At 47.5% G+C, this 16,153-nt stretch overlaps 4 protein-coding genes across 4 annotated transcripts; 3 read left to right on the forward strand and 1 right to left on the reverse strand.

Moving 5' to 3' along the window:
- Positions 1–926: 926 nt before the first annotated feature.
- On the forward strand, positions 927–2,608 carry N7458_011257 (fumarylacetoacetase; the record flags this gene model as incomplete). The annotated part of the gene is made up of 5 exons (XM_056914639.1): positions 927–1,016; positions 1,076–1,411; positions 1,544–1,587; positions 1,638–1,903; positions 2,037–2,608. 5 exons carry the CDS (start codon positions 927–929, stop codon positions 2,606–2,608), a joined length of 1,308 nt encoding a protein of 435 aa, XP_056759393.1.
- A 1,370-nt stretch (positions 2,609–3,978) lies between these two features.
- Positions 3,979–6,179, forward strand: N7458_011258 (uncharacterized protein; the record flags this gene model as incomplete). Its single annotated transcript, XM_056914640.1, has 2 exons — positions 3,979–4,130; positions 4,229–6,179. The coding sequence occupies 2 exons, from the start codon at positions 3,979–3,981 to the stop codon at positions 6,177–6,179; spliced, it is 2,103 nt and encodes a 700-aa protein (XP_056759394.1).
- An 891-nt stretch (positions 6,180–7,070) lies between these two features.
- Positions 7,071–8,651, reverse strand: N7458_011259 (FAD binding domain-containing protein; the record flags this gene model as incomplete). The annotated part of the gene is made up of 1 exon (XM_056914641.1): positions 7,071–8,651. One exon carries the CDS (start codon positions 8,649–8,651, stop codon positions 7,071–7,073), a length of 1,581 nt encoding a protein of 526 aa, XP_056759395.1.
- Positions 8,652–9,635: 984 nt separating this feature from the next.
- Positions 9,636–11,236, forward strand: N7458_011260 (uncharacterized protein; the record flags this gene model as incomplete). Its single annotated transcript, XM_056914642.1, has 3 exons — positions 9,636–9,837; positions 9,886–10,179; positions 10,305–11,236. 3 exons carry the CDS (start codon positions 9,636–9,638, stop codon positions 11,234–11,236), a joined length of 1,428 nt encoding a protein of 475 aa, XP_056759396.1.
- Positions 11,237–16,153: the final 4,917 nt, after the last annotated feature.

Below are 16,153 nucleotides of genomic sequence, written 5' to 3' on the forward strand. Positions count from 1 at the left end.
GCATCTCCTCGTTTACTAGTTAACGTAGGTTACTGTTAGATAGATTAATCAGCGAGCCGCCAACATAACTTAGGTATTTTTGGGAAGAGAAGATAAATCAAAAATATCCCAAATTTTGTTAATGCACACTAAGAGTTCTAGGTATCTTATCTCACAAATTCCTTTAAAAAATACTTACGTTGGCAGCTCGCTGATATTAGCGGCTCGTTGATTAAGTACGCTATCACCTATCAACTGTACTTTTAATCCGCCGAAATCTCCGATCTTATGTGGGGCTTTTTCGTACTAATCTTGCAGTAACGTACTTTATCAGCAAGCCGCGAAAATCAGTGATTTTGGGTAGAGGAGACATATCAAAAATATCTGAAATTTGTTAGGGCACATAACAATTCTAGGTACCTTACCTCGCAAAATCCCGTCAAAAACATACTTATGTTGGCTGCTGGCTGATATGAGCTCGTCGATAAAGTACGTTATCACCTATCATATGTACTTTTAATTCGCCGAAATCTCCTTCCGATCTTATGTAGGGGCTTTTCCGTGCAATCTTACATTAACGAACTTTATCAGCGAACCGATCACACGAGTATTTTCTCGCAGGAAAGACAGATAAAACGTACAAACAGTACACTAACCATTTTCAGGTACCCCGCCCTTGTATATTCCCCCACCCCCGTATATTCCTTGCTAAAACTAATGGTGTAATCGACTCACTGATATGATCGGCTCTGCGATAAAGCATGTTGTAGTATGGACACTCTCTTCTTGATAACATCACATCTTCGTCAAGCCCTACTTATTCCATCTTCATGGTCTTCTCAAAATATCCCCTGCATCAACAGGCCTTTTCTTCTTTTTTTTACCATCACCTTAGATTTAATCGGGCCTGTATAGTTTCTTCTGCATAACAACAACCTGTTAGAAGCATGGCACTGAAATCCTGGCTTCCTATCCCTGATGATCATGAGTTCAGTATTGAGAATCTCCCATTTGGGATTTTCTCAACAAGACTGAATGTAGGATATCTGTTCCATTCCCGTTCAATCGCTGTTTTACCTAACATGAGGTATAACAGCCTATGCCTCGCCCTGGAATAGCTCTGGGAGACTACATTGTTGATCTCTCTGCACTGGCTAGCAACGCTGTATTCCAATCACTTTGTCCTGCTCAATTCCCATTCTCGACACTGCAGCAGTCGACAATGAATGATTTTGCGGCACTGGGGCGGAAAACTGTGAATGCGATTCGCCTCTTGGTAAAGGACCTGTTCTTGGAGACAACGTCGATGCTGCGTGACGATCAAAAATTGAGAGCTGCTGTTGTGGTCAATACGCGAGAGGAAGGGGTCGAGGCTCAGATGCATTTGCCATTCGACACGCGGGACTTTACGGATTTTTTGAATTCAAGAGTGGTGAGTAACTTCTTGGTTGATCGGCCCATTGGTTAATTGATCAACATGCATAAATATACCGGTTGACTCGAATGAGTGACGGTCTATGAGTGAGATGCGAAAGCGCATGAGTGACTAAAGCTACAAATATAGCACGCGAAAAACACACATTCTACATCGACAACGCCAATCAACATGTACGTATTCATTTATGCCGTATCTCGGAACAGTTAAACTAACACAAAAGCAATCTACGTCGGATTAGGTTCAACCCTCCTCGAGCTTTCTGTGGTCGAGTATCTAGTCTTATCGTCTCCGGTACGCCCATCGTACGACCAATGGGGCATCTGGTAAAGAATAATGGAGAAGCATACGCTGCAGCATCGCAAGAAATGGACGTGGAGATCGAGTTCGGCTTTTTCATCGGTGTCGGTAGCCAGAGATTCGAACGAATCAGCATTCAGGACGCTGAAGAGCATATTTTTGGGGTTGTAATGCTGAATGATTGGAGCAGTATGGGCAACCTTTTTCCTTTTTGTGTTCTCCCCTTTCCTATCAAATATCCACCCTGGCATTGTTGGCAACTTGCCCTGTGGTATTGTAATTTCGGAGATTGGTAACTGACATGAAAACTCCCTGATGTTAGCTCGCGATATCCAAAAGTTCGAGGACCATCCATTTGCAGCGTTTAACGCCAAGTCATTCGCAACCACGATCAGCCCATGGGTAGTGACTCTGGACGCCCTGGCACCATTCAAAATAAAGCCTCAGGCACAGGACCCCCTTGACATCCCACCATACTTGACCGATACTGAGCCAAACGGTACATATGATATCTCGATCAACATGTCTTGGACGCTTGACAAAGAAAAGGAGACCTTCAACGCCTCTACGAGCAATTTGCAGAACGCGTATTGGAGTTTCAAACAGATGCTGACCCATCATGCGTTTGGCGGATGCCAGATGCGCACGGGTGATCTGATCGGCACTGGAACGATCACGGGAGAGGAGGAAGATTCGATTTGCTCGTTGGTAGAGAAGACCAGAGATGGAAAGATGGCGGTTGAGACCCCTGCTGGCAATAGGAGAACGTACGTCGCCGATGGTGACGAGGTTGTCTTCACCGCATGGGGTGGAAACCAGGGCCCCGAGATGGCCGGGAAGAGAGTCGGATTCGGCCAATGCAGTGCTGTTATCTTGCCAGCAACACCTTTATAATTGTTATTGCGAATAATTACTCGAGATTCTTAGTTCTGATGAATAGAAACTGACCTAAAATCCCCATCAACTTGATATAGTACATCTCCCTTAATTCTCGTCCAACTTCTTTCATTTTTACAATATCATTCTTCATTTTATGTGATCCGGTATGCTGACTATGACATAGACCAGGCCATTTATAGAGACTATTTGCAAAAAGCCTTCGTTCGAATGGGGAAAATGGGGAATACTAAAAGGGACTGTCCAGAGCTGACTTCACAGCTATGAGCTTAGAAACGAGGCGCTTTCGATTTAGCATAGTGTGGTTATCAAATCAATCAATTCAACATCACCCTCGTCATTGCTTGATTTGACTTTATTCAATAGTAAGCCCTCTGTTGATTGATCTATTGCTTCCTCTATTATCCATGTCCTCGGTCACACCGCTTTCGTTGTGCGCGTTAGTAAGGCTATATTTATGGTAGAATGATGGACCGCTTGGCTCCACTCTCAGCTTTACAAAGCGATTCAATAGGACTGTCACAATTCCAGGCGGGGCAGTTTCTGTCCGTCTAATGAGCCACAATTCCCCGTTATCTAGCCAATCCTATATCATATAGATTACTCGGCACGCACGCGACTCTTGTCTTTCTAATACGCATAGCGTCGCCCCTAAACCAGCGCGACTGCTTCACGCAGGCCTTAACTCCTGGCAGACCTGTCTAGCTAATTATTCATTCTGTTGAGTACTATTTCGGGGCTGCTTAATTTTACTGAAATTTGTGTTAGATTTGCGGTAAGACCGGTGCTGCCGTAAAGAGACGGCATCAGCGGCGAATAGGAAATATGGGTTGGTAAGGTACCAATCCCATGTCACTGGAATAAACCTCCCCACTTCTCCACGACACATGGCTAAGTAGTGATTGTCCAGTTGAATCACCTCCAATAATCAAATTTGGCTATGAGGCTTCTGAAATGATGTCGGATATATTACACAAAGCTGCAAAGCAAGAGCAACAATTTCATAGATCCTTCACTTGGTGAACTAAGTTAAGTAGCAAAGCTGTGTTACTCTTAAAAATCAGGCATAAATCATTCACTAACGAACCATGAGGTCATGATTTGCGCTAAGGACGTGGCAACAAATGACCCGAAAAAATATTGGTCGCCTAAGGCCTCCTTCTGAGGTAATCAAATCCCGTATGTGCGGTCACCCCGCAATTGCCTCTCCGTCCCTTCTCCTCGATACTACCATACCACCGTGTGCCATTTCGATAAAACCTCTACCAGGAATGGCCAAAGCTCTTCTTCTCGACCAACTTTTCTCTGTCGCATTGATTGATAAATTGACAAATCAATCAGTTACAACGCAACTCACGTGGTTCGCCATGCCAGATGCGCCAGAAGGAGTTCGCAAGAACCGAAGCTGTGAGTTCTGTCGCATGAGAAAGGTTCGGTGTGACGGACAGAAGCCCTCCTGCAGGACATGCATTAACCACCAGCGTGAATGCTTCTATAAACCGTCCTCCCTTAAACCGAGGTATGAGTATTTCCTGCTACCAAGAAATGATGATTCCCAGGCGGCTACATATTGTGGGTGCGTTATAATGATCGTCTTGTATTGATCATATTGGCCAGACCAACTCAAGCGGTGATCGACGAACTTCGGGCAGAGAACAAAGAACTATTGACTGCCATACAACGTTTGAAGGATGGCGCTGGACCCGAACGAGTGAGGCCAACCCTCCAGTCAATCAGGGACAAGGACCAAGGCGCACGACAAGCTGTTTCCCTCCTCAGCCCACTCTCCTCTTCCAACATATCATTACACAATCCAGATAAGACTCAGGATGGGGCAGGTGAATCCCAACATGTCCATGCCGCTCCGGACCGGGCAAGCGTTAATACCTCACCATATTTATCGGTAGATGAATGTGGCAACTTCAATAACTTTGGCCCGTCCTCTGCATGGCAAATGGTCATCGAAACCCCCAGGGGTGTTGGTACAGCAACCGCCCCCAACATCCAGAACACCCTCGTTGCCAATGCCGCGCTATCGCGTCAGCTAGAGCATCAATTAGCCACCTTCGACGAGCTCGACGGGGTACCGATTGACTTGGCAATACATCTTCTCGATCTCCACTGGAACCGCCAACATCACACCTTCCTCTTGACCTACCGACCAGCTATTATACGAGACTTGTTGGAGCAAGGTGAATTCGGTTCCAGGTTCTTGCTGAACGCCATCTTTGCCTGTGTCAGTAAATTTTCAACACGAACCGAGGTTTGTGAGCTGGCAGCTGGCTCCCATTTCTTTCGTCGGTGCGATGAGTTGATAAATCAAGAAAACCTCCTCTTCAACCCGAGTCTGCCGACAGTAGTTGGCCTCTTACTTTTAGGATCCAGCTACGTTGCCCGAGGTTTGACAACAAAGGGCTGGTTATTGACCGGGTATGCGTTAAGAATGATTTTCGATCTCGGTCTTCATATTGACCAAGAGCCCACCGCCGACGATGCCATACAAATCGAAATCCGGAGGCGGATTTTCTGGGGTGCCTTTATCTGCGATAAACTCCAAAGCCTGTACCTAGGAAGGCCGTTTGCGATAAAACTACGTGACGCCCACGTTTCGCTAGAGCTCAACGACATCATGGAGGAAAAGGAAGCGTGGACTGCATATGTTGATACCACGATTCCTTCAGCGACGAACGCTATTACCCATGGCCCACATGTTTCAACCTGTTCAGTATCATGCTTCCAATACTTTTGTCTCCTTTCCAAAATCATGACCCGCATCATCGATGAATTTTATGTGGTGGGGGCCACGGTGACTGGTGCTCAATCCAGTCTCCGTAGCATCGATGATTTGCTTCAAAAGTGGGAGAAGAATCTTCCAGATGGGCTGCGTCTGGATCCTACCGCTCACAACTCTTCGAATGTGGTTCACGCCCCCAATGTTATGTGTCTTCATGTCATTTACAGCACATTGGTTGTCCTACTTCACCGTCCCTTGGTTGCCGATGGCCATCTGCGATCAGCCTCGCCACCCGCCGCATCTTGGAAACGCTGCTCAGACGCGGCTGAAAGAATTACCCGTGTTGTTTCATCATACCGTCAACTTTATGGCCTTAGGGCTGCCCCATACTTGATCAGCTATGGACTATACGTGGCGTGCACCATACATGTTCGGAATACGGGAGCGAATACTAATGAAATGGGCGTTGACCACCGGTTACTGCTGGCATGTAGCCTTCATTGGCTCGAAGAGCTGGCTGTTCCTAATCCAGCTGTGCTGCGGACCGTGGCAATCATCCACAAACTGATAAACACCCGAGGGGTCGACTTGAGCATGTATCCCGAACCAGCAATCGTCGGAATCACCCAAACGTCGGCAAATACCATGCAAGGCCAAAATAGTGAAGGGGCTATACCCTCCATAGCCGCAACAATCACGGACACTCGGGACTATCCCAATTTTTTCCAGAGCGAATGGAATGAATCATTTTCTGATGACATTTTGTACGGCGTTATGGACCAGCAATTTTCATCATTTGGTGAATTTATGCCGGAAGTGGATCTCCTCCATTGAACTAGAGGAGACAAGGCGTGCTAGTGTATCAAAACCTTTAGTCATTTTTTGACCTGATCAAGGCCTTCATGTCTCTTTGCAAGAGTTATACGTTATACGTGACAAGGGATTCTGGCAATGATACAATGAGTTACTTCATCAATACATGCCCTCCGTGTGCCTCCATCGCCTTCGAGGTGTTGGTGAACCACAAATAACGTCCGCTTTCACGCAACCGCTTGATTAGGAAATAGTCGTCCTCCTACATCTGTTTTTTATGCCAAATCCTCCAACGACATTGAATCCCGCATCACCAAAGTCTGCAGGTGCCTGGTAGGAGAAAAACCAATGCTTCGGCCTAAGCGCGAGAAATTAACATTTCTCACGACGGTTGAATCGCCTTGTCGTCTATGATTATCAGGCCTTGCATCGCTCATATCTCTTCCTAGCAAGTTATATGGGTTCTGTCTTCTCGGCCCTGAAGCAGGAACCTGTTCTAGGAAGGATAGATCAATGAGATTAATTAAGAATATTGATCAGCGCTAGAGTCTGTAATTTGCCCAAAATGCTTCGCAGTTTCTTCTGTCCAGGATCCCTTCATATTTGAAATCTGAGTCCTATTACCATACGGACACGACCTAATGTTAAGATCATCTACTTTGGCAATCAGTCGTGCCTTTCTCCTTGTCCCGAAAAGGTAATAAGTAATAGAAGTGAGATCTGAGTTTATTGAAGAATACATCTAAGCAACATGACTAGGGGTATGAATAGCTTAGGAAAGAAAGATAACAGTAAGACATGGCCGAAATAGTGTACACAAAATGTGACAGGAACAGATATTTGCAAGCAAGGGTTTTGAAGCAGAACGTATCCAACGCTAGGATACTAGAGTAATGATGGGATTCTTTTTGCTCACAGCCGAGCAACCGCCAATGATGAAGCAGCCTTCGCAGCGGCTGCCTTGCCTGCTCTGCGGCCAAAGACTGCTCCAGAGGTAAGACCACTGCCTCCAGGATAGTTATCATAGAATATGCCACCTAGCATTTCACCCACACAGTACAGATTAGGGACAGTCTTGTTTGTTGTTGAGACCACTGCTGCAGTCTCTGGGTCAACAGCCAAGCCACCAAAGGTGAATGTCACGCCACAGGTGACTCTGACGGCGAGGAAAGGCCCCTTGCTGATGGTCGTTGCCCAGTTAGACTTCGCAAGAGGGAGACGCGAAGTTCGAGATTGCGTGGATAATCCGTCCTTGACAGCAGGGTTCCAAGTAACCCCAGGGTTCTCCTTTCGGTGCTGTTCCACTGCATCGTTGAATTCTTCAATTGTGTTCAGCAACCTGTCACGGCTGGCAAGGCCTCGTTCGGCACACTTATCTGCCAGCTCAGAGAGTGTCGAGGCGGTGATTTTCTCCACAATTCCGTCCCGGTACTCTTCGGCACGCAACCAGGGAATAGTCTGAGAGTCCCAGATCTGGAAAGCGAAACTGCCAGGTTGAGCAAGAATGGCTTTGCCGAAGATCGCATATGTATAGTTTCGCATGTCAACTCCCTCATCAACAAATCGCTCGCCGTTTCGGTTCACCATAATACCCATAGGGTATCCTGATTTGGTGAATTCGTTGGAAATAGCTCGATCGCCTTCATGAGCAGGAGCATTAGCATCCCAGGCTACAGAATGGCAACCTGACCAATTGCCCGCTTGCTTCGCCGAGACATCACGCATGGCAAGTTCCAAACATCCACCCTGGTTGTATGGCGTTCCTCGCACCTTAGCAACATCCCAGTTCGGACCGAGGTACTGGGCGCGCATTCTCGGGTTGGCCTCGAAGCCACCTGCCGCAAGAATTACTGCACCGGTCTTAAAGCGCTCTTTCTCGCCGTTTGGCAAAATGATCTCGACACCGCGCACAGCGTTGGTGACGGGGTCGGCGTCGAGGGCACTCGCAGTATGAGAGAAGTAGACCTCAATGCCCAACCGTTGAGCGGCTTTGCGGTGATCTTCAATGAGGCCCTTGCCGCCGTTGTCGGTCTTCAAAGCCAGTCCTCCCCAAAACTGAATCCGTCCATTCACCTCATACGCCTGTCTGTTGAACGAGAGCTGAAATCGTATACCGTGTCGAGCAAGCCACTTGATTGCTGCATTTGACTCCCGAACCAAGGTTTGCGACAACTTAGGATCAGTCCGGCCGGAGGTAACACGTTGGATGTCATTCATGAAATGAGTAGCAGTGTACGGGGCCATATCAATCTTTTTGGCGGTTGCTTGGTCAACATTGTTGACGATAGGAAGGAGGTCGGTCAATCCATCGTGGGCTATACGGAATGCACCAGCGGTGAAATAGCTGTTTCCGCCCACCCAGTCCTCTGGACAGCTGTCAATGATCACCACGCGCTTAGCACCCGACTCGGCGGCAGAGATTGCAGCGCAGAATCCGGCATTTCCGCCGCCGACGACGAGAACATCGACGTAACCGCGTAGTCTGGGGGTCATCGGGGTCGAAGAAGTGGAAAGACTTCAGGTAATGGTTGAGCAAAATGATTAGAAGATGGGAACACCCAAGATGATAGTGGTGATCTATGTTAAAAGGTAACAAAAAAGAGCTCGGTGAAGGGTCTTTATGAAAAGTATGTAGCTCATGCATACGTCGGTGATCGGCAACGAGTACACTGCCAAGCGGGATGTGGCGTCCATTTTTTCCGAGGCAAATCCACCCAGCATGGGCAGGGATTGAACAATTTCGAGTCACCTGACGATATCTCCCGCCAGCCTTGTGTGATCGTACTTACAGGGCCGGATATTCATTCTCCGTCAGCCAAGGAAGAGAATTTTCAATCACGGACGGCCATCGTCCGAAAGTGGATCCGGACTTGGTTTTTTTTGGGTTTGGGGGGGGAAGCGGAAGGACAACCCCCGTCAAAGCCCCGATTGTCGCGGAACGACAGCACCCGAGTCCGGCCGATAACGGAGTGATCGACTCATGCAACTTAGCCACGTGGAACAGACATTGGAGACTGTTCGTCCGGGGTTCTCCATACTAAATATCGGAACCGATGGTCGGATCCGATGGCATTAGAAATAGAGTTCAAGGGGAAAAGCTTGTCCAGCAACCCGCTCGACTCCTGGCTCGTCTTTCGGCATTCGAGTGGGGCGATGTCAGCATTGGAGTGGGGCGATGTCAGCATTCGAGTGGGGCGATGGGGCTGAGATCACGAGACATGCATATGCATATCCCCAGATGGGAAACTCCCCAGATGGGAAACTCGCCAGATGGGAGACTCCCCAGATGGGAGACTCCCCGGATGGGAGACTCCCCGGATGGAGATTCCCCGGATGGAGACTCTGGCTCCTTATAAGCCCCCCACACACTCGAATAGCTCAACTGTGTTTGTTGTCTCTCTTGTCATTTCTCTTGTCGTCCGTCTCATCCTCCCTCTTGTCGTCATAGCATTATCTACAGAGCTCAGAGACGGCATAATGGCGCCGTTCTGGGGACTTCGAGGCTCCAAGTTGCACACGGCCATTTGGGCTGAGGCCTGCTTTGGTGTAATGATCTTCGGTTACAATCAAGCGTCTACTGGTGGTGTACTCGCCGACCTTTCCTTTAATAAACAATTTCCCCGAATGGATACCCTGACGACAACGGGCTCCTTGAAGGCATACAATGCAACGATCGAGGGTAAGCTATCCAGCAAGCGCGTGAGATACAAGAACTGATTTTGCATAGGCACCGTGGTCGCCATGTATACGCTCTTCGGTGTGTTTGGAGCTTTAGGCTGCACTTTTCTCGGCGACGCTTTGGGTCGTCGGAAGACTATCTTCATCGCTAGTATTGTTCAAGCCATTGGGGCTGTCTTACAGGCGTCCTCTTTTGCGTTTGAGCAGTTCATTATTGGCCGAATTGTCTTGGGACTCGGAACTGGCGGACTGATTGCCACCATCTCTGTCTGGCAGTCAGAAGTCTCAAAGGCTGAAAATCGGGGTGAGCATGTGTCTGCCTTCGGTATCTTCTGTGGATCCGGTATAGCACTGGCTTTGTGGGTTGCTTTTGGGATGAGCTACACGCAGCCAAGCTCAGTCTCGTGGCGTTTCACATTGATTTTTACTGTGTTCCTGGCAATTTTGGTTTGCTCCGGCATCTACCAGCTACCGGAGAGTCCTCGTTGGTTGAGCAAAAAGGTCGCTGGGAAGAAGCGCGAGAGATTCTCGGCCTGTTGTACGATGAGGATCCGCACGGGGAGACCGTGAACCAAGAGATCCAGGACATTCAACTCTCCATCGAGCGCTCTAGCAAAGGCAGCATCGGCGCCATGTTTAAAATGGGGCCACAACGAACATTCCATCGCGTGGTTCTTGCCGCACTTGCCCAAGTTTTCCTTCAAATGTCCGGCATTAATTCTATTACATACTATGCCCCATCGATTTATCAGAACGAGCTGGGCTTCAGCCCCACACAAGCCAGTATCCTGGCGGCTGCATCCCAGTTTTGCCTGATTCTGGGCGCATTCTGTTGTGCTTATACAGTGGACAGATTTGGCCGACGCAGGCTGATGCTGTATAGTGCAACTGGGATGAGTATTTGCTTCGCCTGCATGGCCGGCCTCACCTCGAACCCGGACAACAAGATTGCTCTCAAAGCTGCCGTTTTCTTCTCATTCCTTTACCTTTTTGTCTACGTCCTGGGATTCCTCGGCATTCCCTTCCTATACGCCAGCGAGATTGCGCCTACTCATCTGCGAGCTGCTGTTTGTGGACTGTCTACTGCTGTTTCTTGGTTATTTAACTTCCTCGTCGCTGAAGTTACCCCAGTTGCCTTTAACGCTATCGGCTGGAGATACTTCCTTGTCTACTTCTGCCTGAACGCCGCATTTGTGCCAACCATTTATTTCTTCTTCCCCGAAACCTCGCAACGATCACTGGAAGAGATTGATCAAATTTTTGAATCTTCGACGTCCATCTTCGATACAGTTTCCGTGGCACAGAAATTGCCCAAGCGCCATCTCGCCGAGTTTCTCCACGAAGAAAAGGGGGTCGAGGTTCCTGTTGCTCAAGCTTCTCATGTCGACGAGGTGGCGTAGCCTTTAGATCTGACGATCTACAAAGGAACGAAAGAAACCGAAAAAAGAAGTTGATTTCGAGAGGGAAGAAGAGAAGAATAGAAGGCTATCTGGATGATGATATATCACAAGGGTCGAGGGCGGTGAGCCCTAACGGTCTCCACATAGCCGATCTAAATAGAAAACCCTGGGAGTTTATTGAGTGATATGGGTTTTGCAGGATGGTTTTTAAATAGAATTGTTTTTCCTTTGCGAAATGGTTGTTCGGATCAGCGTCGTCTAGTAATTTGCATATGTTCTTTCCTGGATTTTCTTGTTAGTAGCTTTCGTGGTGATCGCGATTTAGTGCGGCTCTCGGTTGCATCAGGTGCCTGGCTTACCGGAGTTAGTGCACATGTGGCGTGTGCAAGAACTTCTCATAAAGCTTACATACTTTTAGGCTTAAGGAACAACAAATTCAATTTTCGAATCACTTTAGGGACTATCTTCTTTCTACCCCAACCCGGGCCGACCTACCTTCCGCACAGTAAGCGTATGAATAACTACGAATCGTCTATCAGATACCTGTCTCCTTACCTCAGCCCCCCTTCTTTAACCAACTTAGCGGCAGAGGCTGCTTAATTAGCGCGGTTGGGACATGCTACGGGGTATCGGCGCGAGTATCGTCCTTAACTGCCTTGCTAAGGTCACCTACCTTTACCTTGATAGGGTTGAAACTAGCACTTATATACGCTGATTGTTACGGAGTCGCCCCGGCCACATGACAACAAACGTAGGCCAAAAAAGATCACTATATGCGGGCTCAGCGGATATGACCCAGGATCCCACATATATAGTATCGCTCTCTTGGCTGGCTGCGCCATGACACTCATTTTAGGTGCTCACACAGGCTAATGGTCTTCTAGAAGGGCACCTATAAAATAACTAGTCAGATTATCTACAGGTTTTCTATGAGATAGCTGTCTCACTTAACTGACCGTGCGATAGTCGCAGTCAGGAACTAATAGCATATATGTGAGCCATTGGCTAGTATGTATGCGTGTGGATCTCCTGGCTATACAAGAAGCGTGGTTGCCTAGAAGAGGGGTAATGTGATCTTCAACAATCGCATTGAATATGCTGTTTTCTACTATGTTATATAAAGTTGTTGTGTTTCCTAGTTAGAACGACCAGATTGCAAGATTGTTAGATTGTCAAGTCTTCTTTCTTCCTTCTCACCGAATTGATTTGTTATACCGAGCAGACCTGCCTGCTGTTTAGCGCCCGTCCTTGAATGGTTGAATCGAGTAGACTTGCCTGCTGTTCAATATTCTACCCCGCACGATCAAGAGTAGTTAGCTCTACTGCTTGGTCACTATCCCGACCGGAGTAGTGTGTCCTTGTTCCACTATTCCACCACCGAAATTTCAACAGGAACGAACCCGACAATACACCTTCCTAACATAGACGATCATATCGTTTGGATTCTCGTTCTAGCCTAATTAGTGTCTGCCAGATATCTCTGAAATATCTGATAACTTACCCTCTGGTATTCAGGGAGGGTCAGAACACCAGTCGGGATATTATCCAGGTAGAAGTTGCTACAATTCACCAAGAATTTAGGCTTCTTAATGTCGAATTTGTAACTAAAATATTTTCGATAACTGTCAGATATCTAGTGACTCCTTACCCCGCTCTAGATCTCTCACTCACCAAAAGTCAACGCTAGCAAATGCGGAGAACGTGGATACCTAACTGCCTAATCTAGGTGTTTATTAGATATCTAAGAGATTTGTGCTTCGGGGGGATTGCACGAACCTTGGTTAGATAGCAGGTGTGGATCTAGCAAACCTGAGCAAACAGGTCACCGAGACACCGATCTGGGGTGTGAGGAAGAGGTAACTTTAAAGTGGGGCGGAAGCCAAGGTTTGAAAGTGGGTCCACTAAGGGGCTATACTCTTACCAGATTTGATTTAGTTCCAATTGTGGGGACGCCCTTTGTTGGCCTTAGGAACCGGGCTGCTCAGCAGGAAGGAAGCTCCCGCCCATTTTGGCCGATTCTATGTTGAAATCGGGCCCGTTGGGTCGATTCTTCAACGTGGATCCGATTGGAACCGGTATGGGGATTCCCGAGGAGCACGATTGATCTCTCAGCCTGGGACAGTCGGAGAGGGAACCCGAGGACGCTCACCACCAGAGAGAGGGCGCCAGCTCCAGCCTTCCTCCTTGACCTCCCCAATACGCATGAAAGCGACCATAGCCGACGCAGGGTTTGTATGGTTTTTGCGGGTGTTAGAATATTACGGGGCATCTCGAGGATACGAGACCGGGTGACTCAGAGACTGTGGGAGAGGGCATTGATGCAGCGCAGCACAGGCACCCTGGTGATGCTCGGTCTCGGTAAGTCGAGGATGCCGATAGTGGGGGAGTGGGTGCGGGGAAATTGAGAGCAGTCGCAGGCAGGAAGGAAGGAGGTTTAGTGGGGGGGGTTGACCGACAGCGAGAATTTTATTAATGGTCCTCATCATAGTAGCGATAACTGTCAATGTAGACTTTGTCGGTATGATCCTGTCATGATACCCCTAAGACCGCCATGGACAAAGCTAAGCCATATTTGGCGATTTCGGTTTACTCTGGCAGAGAATTCGAAGCGGAGTTATCAACTGTCTCCAAAGCCATTGATTGCCTAGGCATGAAAGTTATCCTTTCTCAATCCCACAAGTCCCTTGGTTCTCATGATGTAAACAGAGACAACCGAATAATGTGTTCGCGGCGCATTGCGCGAAGATTTCCAGCCATCCCAAAGGAACGAGTCCAAAGGAATCTGAAGCTCCGACACGGACGTAACGGCAATAATTGAAAAGACGCCCACGGAAAGCATTGAGCCACAACGGCCTACAGACATGAACGAATGGAGAGTTGCCCAAGAACAAAGGTATAAGAGGATATAATAAAGGGCTAAAAGACGACGGGGCAAATTTAATAATTGGGCTCAATTAATCATTCAAGTCAGCATAGAGCTAGCTCAGACAGTCTGGCGGGAAGAGGTGGTCAAAGAAGAAATTGACCAAGCCACATCTGTCTTGGTCCAGGAGACAAAAAAAGGTCCAGGCAATGAACAACGAACTAGGAACATTGATGTGAAAGTGTTGGCGCCTTGAAATAAAGCTCTATATTATCCATGAAGACTGTCCTCTCGTAGATCTAAGGAACGGTCAGAAGGCGCTTCGCAGCCGGCATAGTTGGCACTTGATTAGTGACTGGCTTGCTAAAGACTGCGTTGGACGAGGTGGTTGCTGTGGTCGAAACTATGAGTGTTGCAGCAAAAAAGCGACAGCTCAAGATAAGCTGAAGGGTTAGGGGCATGGACGGCAGAGTGTGGCTGTTGCAATCGTGTTCGAGGATTTCAATTGGAAAAAGAAGACAAAAAAGTTGTTTCAACCTAACTTCGATACCGAAAAGTGGAAGACGAGCCCTTACAGTTTGAGCATGTTCACGGCCTACTTCTAGGGACATAAGGACTGAATTGAGGATCATAGTATCTCTGTTTTGCTCGCATCTAGAGATGGACCCAGTCAAGCTGAGTACTTGTCTACGATTTATTGCTCGAAAGTTTAGAGATTTTAAAAAAGATATACCCATGTTCCGTAAAACTTAGAGGCACGAAAGCTAAAGCATAAGGATATCAAAGATGAGTAGGCTAGAACCATACGTTGACTCCGTTATATGTTTATGCTATGAGCAAGAAAGCCAAAGCCCAAAAGGCCAGTCTATACATCTAATCATTAGTGTTTCTTCCACGCAGATTCTAAACACCGGGCATTTTCAGTCCTAAAAAAACCAAGATAGACCGCCATATATAGATACGAGAATTGTAAAATAAAGAGTAAAGCACCGAGATCCATGTTATCGTCACGTCCTCTATATGCGCTAGAACAATCGTCTCAGTAGAGGGTTCGGAGGGAGCGTCGGTTATCTCGTTGTCACCGTCTTTATCGTTGTTAGCAGCAGCGCTATTATAAATAATAGTTTCCGTAATAGCTTCGACGGGAGACACGCCGGGGTTATCTCGGTCTCTATCCTTAGGAGCTTCCTCCTATACGCGTATAGTCTTGTTAAGGCTAGAGCTCACGAGTATTTGCTTTATATTTAGCTTACCCGTATAAACGCTAATAACGACGTTAGTATAACCCTCGATACGCTAGACAATATTTTTGCTGATAATATCCTAGCAGAGAATTGCGCTATCTTCGCTGCCGCTAACGGCAAAAGCTAAGGGTGGGTTGTACTCAGCTTTACGTGAGCTATAGTTGTTACAAGCCAAGCGAGATGATGACGGAAGTCTCTATTCGGTGCTATCTGCGAAGAATCAAATGTAGGGAAAAGGAAAAGAAGAAGAAGAAGATGCGTAGTGGGGGGTCCTTTATACCCCCTCCTGCCTGAGGCATCCTTCCAGGAAACTTCCATTTTCGGACACGCATGAAACTCCAAGCAAACATCACGAAGCCAGTTGCCGCCTCATTCCTTAGGCATCCGATCGTCTACATCCGTCACAATAGTAGCTAAAACAGCCCGATAGACTATATATGTTTTGTTAACGTAGCCCTAGAATATCTTAATGATACGGCTCTTAACGTAGTTCTATATACGTATACAGCTATCCAGAGTCGAAGCCAGAATGTATTTCCTGTTTAGCGAGAACTTAACGTAGGTAGTATGTGGAATACTTTCGTGCACAAGGGTCCTTAAGCACTGGCTACTATAGGTATCCTAAACGCGGATAAGTCTATCTAGAGTATAGGACACAATTAGTATGCCGTCGTGCACGACGTCGATACCGGCGATAGGGTTAGAGTGTACGGGGAGGGAGCGTATAACGTAATTCACGGCCGACCGGGCCACCCCATCCAAAATCGCGTCTTCCTGCCTACACACCAACTTCAACCACCTACCATACTA

This window comes from Penicillium daleae, assembly GCF_028827525.1.
Source record: "Penicillium daleae strain IBT 16125 chromosome Unknown utg000009l_segment0_segment0, whole genome shotgun sequence".
Taxonomy (NCBI): domain Eukaryota; kingdom Fungi; phylum Ascomycota; class Eurotiomycetes; order Eurotiales; family Aspergillaceae; genus Penicillium; species Penicillium daleae.